Source organism: Sinocyclocheilus anshuiensis, unplaced genomic scaffold (genome assembly GCF_001515605.1).
Source record: "Sinocyclocheilus anshuiensis isolate Anshui unplaced genomic scaffold, SAMN03320099.WGS_v1.1 scaffold1065, whole genome shotgun sequence".
In the NCBI taxonomy this organism is placed as follows: domain Eukaryota; kingdom Metazoa; phylum Chordata; class Actinopteri; order Cypriniformes; family Cyprinidae; genus Sinocyclocheilus; species Sinocyclocheilus anshuiensis.
Window position 1 is genome coordinate 315,627 of NW_015555804.1, and position 15,418 is coordinate 331,044.

General features: G+C 37.0%; 1 protein-coding gene across 1 annotated transcript in view; it reads right to left on the reverse strand.

Annotated features, from left to right (window-relative positions):
- The window catches only part of LOC107674944 (metallophosphoesterase MPPED2-like), a 16,622-nt gene extending 1,979 nt beyond the window's left edge, over positions 1–14,643 (reverse strand). Inside the window, exons 1-4 of the mRNA XM_016469105.1 lie at positions 14,579–14,643; positions 12,813–13,025; positions 10,455–10,636; positions 9,474–9,699 (exon numbers count right to left, since the gene is read on the reverse strand). Coding sequence (XP_016324591.1) covers positions 9,474–9,699; positions 10,455–10,636; positions 12,813–12,940 — 536 coding nt within the window. The 5' untranslated portion in view covers positions 12,941–13,025; positions 14,579–14,643. The remainder of the gene's footprint in view (positions 1–9,473; positions 9,700–10,454; positions 10,637–12,812; positions 13,026–14,578) is intronic.
- Between the last annotated feature and the right edge of the window lie 775 nt (positions 14,644–15,418).

Sequence of the window (15,418 nt, forward strand, 5' to 3'; positions counted from 1 at the left end):
GCTGACCTCATACGTCATCCGCCCGGAGCTGCTTCCGTGTACAAGAGTGAGCGCAAGCTAGATTAAATTGATTATTATGTTTTAAATATGGTTATATTTCTTACAAAAACGCATCGATTCGCTACAGGAGGCCGTTGTTCACCCCTCGGAGCCGTGTGAGCTCCCTTTATTTAATGGAGGGGTGCTTTTTATTTGACTTCTTTTGGACTGAAGCACTGCAACACCCACTGAGTGCCATTAAACAGCTTGAAAGATCAAAGACAATTTTTAATATAACTCCGACTGGATTCGTCTGAAAGAAGAAAGTCATATACACCTAGGATGCCTTGAGGGTGAGTAATTTATGGCCTAATTTTCATTTTTGGGTGAACTAACCCTTTAAAGAGCTTGATTCTACCCATACTCACAGGCATACATATATGTATGAGCTCACATGCCCAGCTGTCCGGAGGTCATTTTACAACAAGCACTTGACAAAGTCAGAGCCTCTGAGAAGCAGAAGGTTAAGACTAGAGGGGGAAAGGGTGTTCATAACATGTTCTCTGAGACCTGAGGCCTGGAGCTTCTTTTTCATTCACTGAATTATGTTGAAATAGATGAGGGACTAGGGCCCAGTCACTTGTACCACCTCAGAATAACAATAGAAACCCTGGAGCAGAGTATTGAAAACCAATTACAGAGAGAATGAAGAATGTTTTAGAGGGAAAAATGGAAAAGTATGGCTGTTGCTTTAAAATAACTGCCAATTAAACTTAAGAGACCCAGTTAAACCTTACAAAAAAACAAGGTCTGCCAAATAAAAAAAGTTGTTCTCCAAATACATTTCCTAACCAGATGTGTCATAAGGTTCCAAAAAAACGAATGAAACAGAATTGCTGAATTACACTCATTCTTACAAAATTATTTAAAGCAGCACTATAACTTTTGGCGCTCTAGCGGTTAATAAACAGAACTGCACACATCCGGCGGAAGAACATTCCAACCGGACTACTTCTCTTAAGTTTATGTCTATGGCGATTCACGCAGGTATGTGTTACTCCGCAGCGGTGACGACCCGACCAGGCTACAATAGTCCAAATAGAAGTACTTATTCTAAGTGTACCGTAGTGATTCGGAATAAGACAAAAACGCGGTTTGGAAGATGAATTTATGATGTACTCGCTCATTATATACATTTTGCAAATTTTGAACACAGAAAAAGTTACATAGTGAGGTTTTAAAATGTACTAAAAATTGGTGAATTAAAAAATAAATATACCAATAATCAATCCAACACCAAACAATCTAAAGAAACATCTGGTAATCTGCCCACTTTGAAAGCAAAAATGCTACAAGGCACTGCACAACAACTGCCAATTAAACAACTTATAATGTTTAATATACAATTATGTAGAGCAGACGAATATGGTCCAATGAGATTCACTGTGGGCTATAGAAATAGGAACCAAGCTATCAACAAAATGTCAATCGTTGCTGTTGGTTAAGACAAAAACTGTAGTATACATGGAAAATACAGCCTTTTTTGTTAATAATTTTATTGCATCCAGTGTTATTTTAGTATTATATACTAGTATTTATTAACTTTTATATAAGTAATTTTGTTTTGTGTTTTTATCATTTTTAATTTTTTGTTTTATTCAAATTTCTATCATTTTTTTTCCTATAATACTTTTTATAGCTTTAATTTTGTTTTTATTTCAGTTTAACTTATCTTATTTCAGTTAGTTTCCAAAGCCGCATTTTTAACTAATTTCTCTGTTTATCCTCATTTTTTATTTTATTTCAGCTTTGTTTTAATTACTTAAAATTATTAACAGTTTTAGTTTACAATAACAACACTGATGACATTTCCTGGTTAGGACATGGTCTATGACTTACCCTGGATTTGCACAGTTAACACTGATTATTACCAAATAATAATTATTTTGTGTTTAAGACAAATATGCAAGCAAACATTTGACACTGAAAGTCCATCATCACAGACTGGTCTCATAGGCTCAGCATTATCTACTGTTTGTCTATCCATTAGCACTTCTTAATAGATTTGAGTTGAATAGAGTTGATAGTGGATGAAATAGAGCCTGGACACAGGAAATGGCTGCTGAGGTCTCAGTGTAAGTGTGTGTACGTTGGGTAGCTGGGCTTGTCCGTGGATGATTGATGGGAAGGCAAATAAAGGCGAGTGGTCGCTTTCGAACATTCCAGGCCGGTACTCTTGGGTACAATCTCTCGAACCCTGTTAGCTTTCCTGCAAACATACTCAGACCCGTCTGCTTTAACTCACACATAAATGTCAGTGCCTGAGTCAGGCTTTCATCCGTACATAAAGCTAGTCGACAATGAGATGTCATTACTTCCTGACGTGCAAATAAAAACTAGGATCACAGACAGAGAACAAATAAAGGAAGGCAGTATAAAGGAAATTTATTACTACATGGCGCACTGGAATATTAGATTTTGGTCAATCTAAATTTCAACTTTTATACATTTGTCCCTAATGATCGATTTCAAACACTGTGCTAGTTTCATGCCTCTCATATCACTTTGTGGTCTCTTTGATCTGATCTCAAAGAGTTATAAGCGAGAATGCATATTATTGCAAAATAAACTACCTCTGGTTTTAATTATTATTATAAATTTAAGGATCGCAAAAATGTTTAAATGAATTATTATTTTACTACATTTTTATGTAAAATTAACCCAAAACCTTTTGGATGAATTTTAAATATAATTAATATAATTAAATATTATTACAAATATTATAATTAATAGAATTATATTATTTTCTTAAGTCCTTGTTTTGTTTAAAAGAAAAAAAAAATTAACCCAAAACCTTTTGGGTGAATTTTAAATATAATTAATATAATTAAACATTATTATGATTTATTGTAATTAATATCATTTTTATTACATTATTTTCTTAAGTCCGTTCCTTTTGAAATAAATACTAAGAAAAGAAACAAAAAAGTTTAGCCATGTAAATTTAAAGAGAGCGGGAGAGAGGAAAAATCTTAAAAAAAAAAAAAGCAGAGTGAGAAAGATAAAAAGAAAGCTTTCACTTTCAGAAACTCTGTTCAGTACAGAGACAGTATATATTTGTGTCTGCATGCGTGTTTGTTTTGGCTGCGTCAGCACTTTGTTTTGATGAACTCTCAGGGACCTGGACACACACACACACACACACAGTGGCACACAGGAGCAGCCGGCTGAGCCTCAGCAACAGACAAACACACTACCGGTGCTTACTTTGGAATCAGTGTGCCACTCTAATGCACAGGCCTGCCAGTCCTTCAAACACCTCACATGGATTACTGAAATATTTATGTGCCCCTGACAGCAGGACGGCGAAAGAGAGGGGGATCAGAGAACGATGTGTGATTGGGAAAGTGATGTTGGAGAAGGTCATCAACGGTCAGGAGAGAAAAAGACGACATGGACGTGGGACAAGAGAAATGAGAGTAGAGAGGAAATGAGATATTGTTGGGATTTCCTGTCTAGTGTGATTTTGTGAAGGTACCACGCAGCACACAACCCAGAGCAAGTTTGACAGCAAATCTGTTCAATATTCCTCCTAATATGTTGCAAATGTCGAACGTTTTTCGATATTAATGAATCCAAAAACAACCTTTTTTTCCCCTGCCCCAATATTGTTAAAGATTGGTCAGAATATACATTACATCTGCCATTCAAATGTTTCGGCTTTTTGAAATAAGTATTTTATTCTCATCATGGCTGCATTTATTTGATCAAAACTACAGTATAAACAGCAATATTATGAAATATTATTACAATTTAAAATAACTTTTATATTTTAATATATTAAAATGTTATAATTTATTCCTGTAACAGCTGAATTTTCAGCATCATTACTCCAGTCTTCAGTGATCCGTCAGAAATCATTCTAATATGCTTATTTGCTGCTTATTCTTACTATTATCAATGTTGAAAACAGTCGTGTTGATTAATATTTTTGTGGAAACTGATAATTTTTTCACAATTCTTTGATCAACAGAAGGTTCAAAAGAACAGCATTTATTTACAATAGAATTCTATAAATGTCTGTTATAAATTACTGTCACTTTTAATCAATTTAATGCATCCTTGCTGAACAGGAATATTAATTTCTTTAAAAAAAATGTTACTGATCCAAAACCTTTCAACAGTAGTGTAGTTTGTTTCTCTTTTTTGCACTCAAAAAATATTTAACATTACAGAAGTACAAAACAGGCTAGGAAGACAGCTTCATGTTAACTTTAAGCTGTTTATTCATTCACTTAGAAAAAAGGTTTGCATGTGGAACATGTGGCCCACTCAACTATTGAAGCTTGTGAATAGATACATTTTTGAGAGAAACTTCTACATGGTGGACATATTTCTGTACAGCCTGCTTACTAATAGCATCTGACCCCTTTTCTAGTCAGTCCATCGCTCTCTCTCTTTCACTGTGCCCTCACTATGCCCTCCATCCCCCCTCGATTTCTCAATCCTCCCTGCCTGGTACCGCAATCGCCGCCAGCCATCATCAGGCCCAGCGGACGTCAGCTGTTAATTACCACTGACAAATGACGCCACCTTCAAGCCAGGGGTCAGCTTACAATCAGTGACGTGAGCAGGTAGCTTGTCGGCAGGAGCCAGAGAAAATTGTTGCTTCTATGAAGGCTTCTGTTGATAGCTGAGAGGATGGACGGGGTAATTACATTTACGCACAGTATGTGAGTTCTGCGTTTCTTCCATGAAGGTCAACTATGAATGACATAAGGCAACATAGGCAAGCTAAGGAACAATAAGCATATGTCTCAACTGGAAGAGTGTGATGCTAACAACAAGGCCATGCCCGGGGAACATGTGAAAGCCATCGCATTGTGGATAGATGAATGTGAAATCAGAGGGGAGCTGAGAAGCATCAGACTGTTATAGATACTTGTCAACACCTTAATTCAGGCAATTCAAATGAGTCAATTAATATTCATTATCAGGTCTTCAAGAATCAACACTACTGAGGTACAGCCCGTAAAAGCACATTATGCTGTCAAGATGTTATAACACGCCTGTCAAATCTCACGTGTGTGCTAAAATCAGTGCATTACATGATTTACCACTTCACAAAATGTTTATATTTCTCTCATCCTTGCCAGTGAGAATGAAATCCTCTAGAAATGAAAACCCAATATGCTGCATTGAAACATTTCTTACTATCAGTACTGAAAACAGTTGTGCTGTTTAATATTGTTGTGGAAACTGTAAAACATTTTTCTTTGATGAATATAAAGTTCAAAAGAACAGCATTTATTTGAAATAGAGATCTTTTGTGTTGTCGTTTGCTGTCACTTTTGATCAATTTAATGCATATTTGCCGAATAAGTATTAAATCCTATACTGACCTCACACTTTTAAACAGTTGAGCCATTTCATAAATTGGTGAGGGCAATCAGCATAAGCATAAAGTGGTGGGGACAAACTGTCCTCACCTTAAATGACAAGTTAGTTACTATCATCAAGTAATTAGTTCTATCAGCTTCACGCTGATCTGTCCGCACACAGGGAGAAAGCCTAACACTTCCTATCTTTTATCCTTCCTAATGCTGATAAACAGCTTTGTTGTGTGTCCTGAAAAACCACAAACGACTTTATATCATCCCTGATCATTCATTCACAAGAACATTATAATCATAAGGCAGAGGATGAAGCAGTGATAGTTTCTATGGCAGCAAGAGAGACACACCCCCACTATCTATTATAGCCTGGCCTTGCAAACTCACCCAAGATGAACTCGGGTCACATGACTTGTCTGCCTTTCCTAAGAGGATTAAAGAGCCTTTGATTTTCAAAAGTCAAACCAACATCTAGCACAACCAGCTTACACAATCACAGCTGCAAGCTCGAATATATATACGCGACACATATCAGAGTATCGTAAGCAGGATTACCAAACGCGGCATTATATCAGGTAACTTCTGGTTAGGCATACAAATGTATATTGGATATTTGTAGAGAGTAATCAAGTCAAGGTCAATGTACTGACGGGAGTGCTGCCATGAAAGGGAATACCGATAAATATACGGACATAAAACAGACTCGTCTTCTACCTTGGGCCAGACGGGAGTCAAGCCTGACCAAGCACTTTGTAGGGAAGAAGAATGAAGCCGTGTAAATGACCTCCTTGATAGCTGAGGCCCAGGGTCAGGAAGGTCAGAGCGGCCCACTGCGAGCATGCACTTGGAGGGGCACACCGGGGTCGGCCTCACGTTTTGATCCTGGCTCTCAACAAAGCACCAGGATGTGTTGGAACAAAAAGCACTTCCTGCAGGAGAGGCTGGGAGAACTATGACCAAGGAGCACCCCCACCAAGACCACCCATCGCAGATGTCTGGTTTTCCCACTTCTTACCAAAATTAGCATTCTAATTCTGGCTGGCTTGAAGACCTTAAGATATTTTAGACAGACTAGGTAGTACTGTGTATAGTATTTATATATAGTATTTATCCTCTACAAGCTAAATAAATCACAATGTGGTGGTTCAAATAGTGAGTATTTTTGTGTAACATTTGTCACAGAAATCAAAATTATCAATAAGTTAGCATTAAAAATTATCCCAAAATTCCAATAAAATGTATGACACACAAAACACAAAAGTTGCTTTAGAAACAAGTAATTTAAGCAAATAAAAAAGAACAATATACATACATTTAAATTAAAATAAATATATTAATATATATTATTTATTATTCTTACAAACAGAATACCTAAATTACTCTACAAAGCACTAACTATATTGTATAATATAACAAAATAAATATTACATATATTCATATAATAAAATACAAATAAAATATAAATTAGAAAAATGCAGCCTGTTTGACATTTATGAGATTTACAAATGAGATTTATTTATATTATTACCATTACAAATTAAAGTTAACAATAATTTTATTAGTAGTAGTAGTAGTACTAGAAACAGAATTAGAAATAATAGTTAATAAAAAAGTCATAGCTATATTTTATATAACGAAATATTAAAAATGACTAATAATAAATAATTCAGAATTTTTTTATATTTATTTTAAATAACCTGGATTCATTAGCATTATTAAGGTCTTTGCACACTGAAGTCCGAAAATTTCGTATGCGTTTTTTCGTATTTGTCGAAATATTGCCTTGCACACCGAGTCCGATGCGTATTAATTAATCCGTTGCGAAAAAATTCACGAAACAATACAAAATGGAGTCTTCAAGCAGTGATAATGATTTTGTTGTCCTCTCTCTTCTTAAAAAGAGAAAAAGAAAAAGGAAATATTGGATCCATCATCCAATCCAAGAAGAGTGCCACCTCCTTATCAAGGAGCTGTGGAATTATCCCGGGCGATTCGAAGTTTACTTCAGGATGTCAGTGGCTCAGTTTGATGCTTTGCTAGTGATACTGGAGCCACATATTAAAAAGAAGACCACCCAATTTCCGTGAACTCAGTGTGCAAGGACTTATTTGTGCAGCGAAAAGAAGTGGATCAACTTGTCAGACGCCATTTTGGATTTTGGCATTCGCTTGTACGGTGGCTCTGAATTGTCAAAACACCTCTCATAATGCTTGCTACGGATGCGAAAAAATGCAGAAAATAATTTTTTTATGACTGACGAAAGTTTCGGAGGCAGTGTGTAAACGTGACTGACACAATGTGAGATCGTATTTATTTTTTAATGTGCGAAAATTTCGGACTCAGTGTTCCAAGGGCCTTTAGAATGCGGGTAGGAAAAAAATATGTGCATATGTGAATCATATGTGAAATATGCTTAGATGACAAAAACCTCAAATTTATACACATTTTAACTGAAAAAAAGAGGGTGAAAAGATTATAAAAAATTAAGCACATTAAGCAGCTCTCATCAACTTTCAACTGACTCTTCAGTGTCGTCTACTGGTGATAAACTGCTTCTAGTAGCTGTCGATTATTGTGTAACACTGCCACAATGCTCTTAGTGGCAAACACTGCTAGGCATCTATTCACACCTGAAATCTAACACAGCTCTGTTGGCGTCCCATGGTAGTGTGGGGCAGCCCAGTGGGTGAGGGGTTAACTGAGATAATGGTCTGCTTATCAGACAATGAGGTCTTCGCATAAAGATGCCAATGTGTGATGACGGCTGTGTGTGTGTGTAAAGAGTAACAGCGAAAGAGAGATGGAATGAAGGAGAGAGTGAATGTGCGTATGTAACACTATCTGTAGCGAGTGAGAACACATCTCGTGTCCTGCGGAGCAGAGAGTACAACAGTGTCTAACATAACCCAGGTCTACAAAGGTCTTTCTGTCCATGGCTGAAGTAACTGAGATAATGGTCTGCTTATCAGACAATGAGGTCTTCGCATGAAAGATGCCAATGTGTGATGACGGCTGTGTGTGTGTGTAAAGAGTAACAGCGAAAGAGAGATGGAATGAAGGAGAGAGAGTGAATGTGCGTATGTAACACTATCTGTAGCGAGTGAGAACACATCTCGTGTCCTGCGGAGCAGAGAGTACAACAGTGTCTAACATAACCCAGGTCTACAAAGGTCTTTCTGTCCATGGCTGAAGATAATCAGTTTAACTCAAGGTATAAGACAGCCATGAGAAATCATACAAGAGACGTAAACCTTATTCAGTTCCAGTAAATCAAATACAAACTTAATGTAGGTCAATCAACCATCTGTTACTTAACTAACGAACTTGACATATGTTGCATATGGTTTGTATATATAGAGCACTGATTGTGATTTATGGAGCTTTATCAAAACGTACTGCAGCTACTGATTCTATATTAACCTAAACAAATGAAAGCAAATATGAAAACACCACCAAACAATGTCTTCTTGGAAATGTGGTTAACTAAAAAGGATCTTGGTGGATTTTCTAAATATTTTAGAGAAGTGGTTCCTAATCTTTTCAGAACAAGTACCATGTCTCATCAAATCAGATTATTCAGGGACCACCTAGTAACATATGTAGCCTATTTGTGCCCCTAACTACCAATGTAAAAAGTCAAGTTTAATAAGTGATTTTTTTAATATTTCTAAAATAATTTAAATTAAATGTCTCAATTAATAATTTATTATATATATATATGTATGTATGTATGTAATCAAAAATTACCAGTCCCATGATGTAGGGCTGTAGATGGCACAGTTCAAGATCCAAAGTCAACATGAAATGACATTTGAAACCCATTTTACTTCCATTTTTTAAGAGTGAAACAGAATATTCAACAAGAAAAAAACATGTAGGACAAGATTCAAAACTGTATCCATCCGGAATTTACTGGATTGTGAAAAGTGCATCCAGACCATGCTTTTCGTAATTCAATTTACATAAACTAAGCCTGGTTATGCCTTTGCTGAGGATATCTGATTCAAATCTTTTATAACCCATTTAATATTCTGCATGACAGATGTAACAAGCAAGAAGTAACAAACAATGTGATGACAGCAATGATTTAGAAATGCTTACCATGGAGTCCCGTATATCCTGAATCCTTTAATGGTGACCTCAGAGTCCTGTAAGTACACACAGTTTGTAAGGACGGACTGAACATCGTCAAAGTCCTCAGTCTTCAGCTTGGTCACTGAGGGGAAACGGTAGTAATCCTGCTTTATGAGTTCCGCCATAAAGTCTTTATCGAAGGTAAGTTCGTGATTTCCAGCGATGACAACTTTGAACTCATAGGGAAGACTGCCTGTAAGAGGAGACAGATAATGAGAATAACTGATTTTGGAAGCAAATGGAAAACAATATTTCACAGTATCGTGCACTCTACAGCCATATGACTATTCAGATGTTAAGAAGTGACATAGAAAACATTCTTTAGTGACCTAGTATCTGAAATAAAATGAAATAAAGAACATTTCAAATGGCTTTGACAGACCAGAGATAATTTACAGCTCACTGTGGCTGCCAATCATAGGCAGAAGCATGACTTTGATTTCAACAGGTAAACAATCTATTTGACCTCTGTAAACCTAAAGAACCTTGATTTCATCAAAGTGAATCGCTGCAGAGGCCAATGAGACCAGACTGAAAGGCACCCATTAAAGCCAACAGCTGGGCATTTTCCAATTTCCAATTTGACCTCCTTCACCCCCAGCCATAACAAAGGCCTTCCTACTTGCTCGAAATGCTGTGCACATTGCAGCTTATAAAATTAAGTAAAAATGATGTAACAATGTTGTATATTTTGTAATTTCAATGTAAAAACTGACGCTATTGATATTCATCAGTCTTAAAATAGGTCACCAGATTTGGAACTGGAAAACATCGTTGCAGTTGATGCAAAACCTAAAAGAGCACAGGCTTAAAGTTTTATAAATGCATTTTAAAAAAAAAAAGCATTCTGACATTTCTGGTAGAAGTGACTTTTTTTGGGAGTTTGTGTTGTGACAGCAGGGGAAGTGCTTGTCAGCAAAGGTAACAGGACTGGTTTTGCACACTTACCTAACCAGTCATTAAACTTCTTCACTTCAGATGGTAGGCCGAGCTCAGTGAAGTCACCTGTGTGAAGCAACACATCGCCGAAAGGCATCTGGATTCCATCTGTCCTCGAGTGTGTGTCTGAGACGCAGACAAAACGTGTATGACCCACGGGCTTCGGCGCATCATAGGGAAGTGGCTCTACCCTGTGGAAATAAAGAGCGTGTTTGATTCTGAGGGAATATTTATTTTTTATATGTGAAGATTATTAATGAATTAGGGAAAGGCTAAAGGAATAGGTTATCATCCCCCTCCCCCTAAAAAAAGAAATTTTGCTGAATTGTACTTATCCTCAAGCCATCCACGATGCAGATTAGTTTGTTTCTTCAGAACAGAACAGAATTGGAGAAATTCAGCATTACATCACATGCACACCAACGGATCCTCTGCAGTGAATGGGTGCCGTCAGAATGAGAGTCCAAACAGCTGATAAAAACATCACAATAATCCACAACACGAAAATCTGCATGTTTGTAAGAAACAAAACCATTACTTCTGTCTAAAATCCATAATCCATAATATCACTTTTCCAAATATGACCACCGTCATATTTGTATAGAACTGTTTTGGACTGTTTTTGCTTGATCGGTTCTTAATCTGTGCATATTTCTTTCCTGATTCAGGTCACATGACTTTCACTGGAGAAACCAAATTATAGATAGAGGACTTATTTGATGGACTGGAGTCATGTGGATTACTTGTGGATTATTGTAATGTTTTTATCAGCCGTTTGGACTCTCATTCTGACGGCACCCATTCACTGCAGAGGATCCATTGGTGAGTAAATGATGTAATGATAAATTTCTCCAAATCTGTTATGATGAAGTAACAAACTCTACATCTTAGATGGCCTGAGGGTACATTTTCAGCTAATTTTCATTTTTGGGTAAACTATTCCTTTATAGATACCCAGGAAAATTCTACATCCTTACAAAAAAAAAGATATTTTGAAGAACTGCTTTTGTCTATACAATGAAAGTCAATGGGGCACAAAATAACTTTGCACACCACTGACTCTCATTGTTTGGATAAAAAATATATTTTGTGTTCTGCAAAAGAAAGAAATTCATACAGGTGTACAACAAAATTTGTGTGAATTGAGCTTTCTATTTGAATCATGTCATAGTATACCTGTTTTTCCAGCATTATTGCCATTTATTGCGCTGATAAAACTAATAAATTGCTCTGCATTTGCATTTGTTGTCCAAAGGATATTGCATTGGGATACATAACACAGTTTAATGACAAATAGCTGTTTCTTCCACACTTCAGCTAAAAGCAATTCAATGGCACATGCATCCTGGTCGATCCCCTTTGCTTGTGCTGATGTACCTTAATTGCATGGTACCATTAAAGCAGTAAAGGCTCGGCTAATCAGGTTGGTCCGTTCTTTAGTATCTGCAGCAGGCCTCATTATGCCATCATCAGCATCAGTCAATAGTCAGGTTTCTTTAGAGGTGAGCTCTGACCCTGGGATCAATGAGCTATTGTTAAAGAGCTAATCAACTCAACTAACCTTTGACCTCCCTCTGGTTAATAAGTACAAGAACATGAGGCACGTCATGAGACACTGTTTTAGCCCTAACATCTCTATTACAATAACAAAAAATTGTGGGCACAAATGCTTTAATGCTGAAAAAGATGTAGGTGTATTGATTATATACACACACTACTGGTCAAAAGTTTGGAATAATTACAATCATTAAGCATATCAGAATGATACTGAAGGATTATGTGACACTGAGGACTGGAGTAAAACTCAGCTTTGTCATCACAGGAATAAATTACATTTTAAAATATATTGCAATCGAAAACAGTTCTTTTAAACTGTAATAATATTTCACAATATTTACTATATATCTGATTAAATAAATGCAGCTTTAGAGAGCATAACATAAAGATATATAAAAAAATCTGAATTATTCCAAACTATTGATCAGAAGTATACATGACCTAAAATGTTTTTGCATTCTGTCTGAAAATAAAAAAGAACAAAGAAATAATAAATAGCCAGTTTGAAACTGGACTAGATCTACACAGAGCCATTATCTCAGACATGAGAGCATTATTAATTAAACCCTGTTATGCCGTCAAAAAAACTCATTAAAATGCTTAATATGCAAACATTGCAACAATATCAAGTTAAAAAGGTCAATATAATTCATTACAACAGAAGTGAAGCCGCAGGAGCCTCCGGATCACCTGTCGGGCGAGATGAGACAAAAGATGCCAGATGCCCTCTCTGTCAGCATTCTGTTCTGTCCTCAATCAATCAATTAAATCAATGTTTCAGTTACAGGAACACTGTACACAGACACTCACATGTGGACGTGAGGGGGCTGGAAGCGGCTTTGGTTAATGTTGTAGTGGGTGAAGGCCTGGGTTGGGTTGGAGCTGTACTCATCCACGGAGATAGTGACCTTCCCCTGGGAGGATATTCTGCGAGCCATGGCACCTCTGGATGGGACATGAGCAGGTCACAGTGGTGCAGTGCAGATCCGGTGAGCAAGCATCCTTTAGTCCCAAGGCTTGGATCTGAGTCACCACATACAGAGACGCCAAGATGCAAAACGTTAATGATGCAAATCCAAATACAGTTAAACGCGATGGTACTGAAACAGTATCAAAAATATATTCAGTAATCTGATCACAAGATCATTTTTTGGTAGAAATTCTCTCATATCTGCTAATAATATTACTAAAAGAAATAAATAAAATTAAAAAAAACAGTCCAAGTCAGAGTTCAAAAGTACATTTGTACAAAGCCCTTAAAGGAACATGGTGATGAAAAAAATATACTATAAGAAGAAAAATTGTATTTGAATTATTTTATGTTCGCTCACAAAATGTTTGCATCCTCACCCAAAACCCATTTGCATTTGTTCACAAATTTTTGCATTATTTCACACAATTTTGCATTGCCTTGAGAAACTTTGGTGATTGAAATAAATGAGCTGGGAGGAAAATATATTTAATTTCCTTTTTAACTGAATGTAAAATTTCTCAGGGAATGCAATACTTTTGTGAGAAAACAAAAGTTTTGTAAGCGAGTGCAAAAACACTCAAATATAGTTTTTCCTTGCATATTTTTTTCCCCATCATCATGTCCCTTTGAAAAGTATTATATCAGTTTATATGTAAATCTTATTTTTTGGTATTTTTAATTTAGTATTAAAGTAGGATTAAGTTATTTTCATACCAACGCAAGCAAGATTTTTACTTCAGTATTAATTTTATTAGCATAAACCCTTTCATAGATGGCTAGAAGTTTAGGAGTTACCAAAAAAAAAAATGCTCGGAAGAACATAGAATCTGAAAGAACAAAAGAGGTGAATAGCAGACAACTAAAAATACAGCATAATATATTACATTGCAGCTAAATATAACAGCTAACTAGTCCACAGAAGTAGTAACACGGATTTACTAATATTTTATATTAATAAATCTTTGTGTTGTGCTTCGCGTTGGGGTCCTAACCACCCTGTCAAGAGTATATTTTGTGATAATGACCATATAATTGTACATTATCCCATACATAACTTATTCTTAATAATGTTTTCTGAGGCTGAAAACCTATACTCTGCTTCCTGTTTGTTCTCTCAACATGTTTCCCTTTCATGGGAACTTCGAACTGCGTCCTCTAGGGGTCGCTATGGGGAACGCCTCGTCGTGACCCGTGTCTGAAGCATACATTGAAAAAACACCAACTCGTTGGCCGGCGACAGCCATGACGTCACTACCGGTGCGACTATAGTATAAATAGGCGCCGGGAGCACACATCATTCTCTTCTTCGTCTTCATTGACTGTTTTGTTTGAAGCGTGCATTTCCAAGGAAAAAGTAAGAGCTATCTCTATTTATTATGGCGAGAACCATGGTTACACAAGTAACCTGAGACGATTTCCAACTGTCAAATGCACCTTTCCCACAATGCTTTACAGCCTTCTCCCTATAACAAAGAGAAAAGCTCAATTCATTGTTTAAAAAAATGAATGTCTATTTATCGATCTTAAATCGTGTTAATACGTTCCACAGGTAATTAAACACATACTCAAGATTGTTTAAAGAACAAATCTCCCTCATTGTTACCTGCATTCATTTATTTTGTTCAGCTGCACCGCCTCACACCGTCTCTGGCGGGCTAACCTTTTGCCATAAACTTGAACTTTTCGCACCCTCCCTGGGCGACTTCAAACCGGCCACATTAATAACACTTGTGACCAACAGCTCGCGATGAGCTGGCAGCCTCTGACTCCATAATTATCTGTCAACAAAAGCCAAGCTTCTAAACTGGCGTCAGACTGCACGGGGTAAGTCTATATTTAATTGTACAGGTAATGCGAAATCTGTTCTGCTTACTATGAGGCAGCTAAATAAAAAACGTTCAGTCAAAAAGCATAAAGAACCCGTTCATAACGCATAATTTGTGCACAAAGCAAGGCAGGAGCACATAAAACCCGATAAATATTGCCGTTTTCCACATAATTCCTTTATTCAGACGCCGAGCTATGAACGTTAAAGAAACTTGACGGCGCGAAAATGTTAAAATGTATCCGTTGCGCTGATGTTAAAAAAATGTTCCATTGTATCCGAGGCAATGTTCTAAACGGTTTCCCTCGAACATGACAACCAGCCACCTCTAACCCATTACCGCTTTGTGCCTCGCTATTTTCCCCCTCAGCGATCTTCTTCAAAAGCTACTTGAGTGTACCTTCTCTTTTGGCCCAAAACCGCTCGGGGGTTGTCCGCTGATGTGTCAAAGACGACGGTCATCGGATATTTCGGAAGCCGTGAGGGGTTGAGGTCGCAGCTGGCAGGGCAGAACCTTCGACCCCCGGGGTCTCTCTCCACTAGCACTCTCACTGAAATGCGACAGACGAGGAAGGAGGGAGTCAGGAGAGAGAGAGAGAGAGAGAGAGGGGGGGGGGG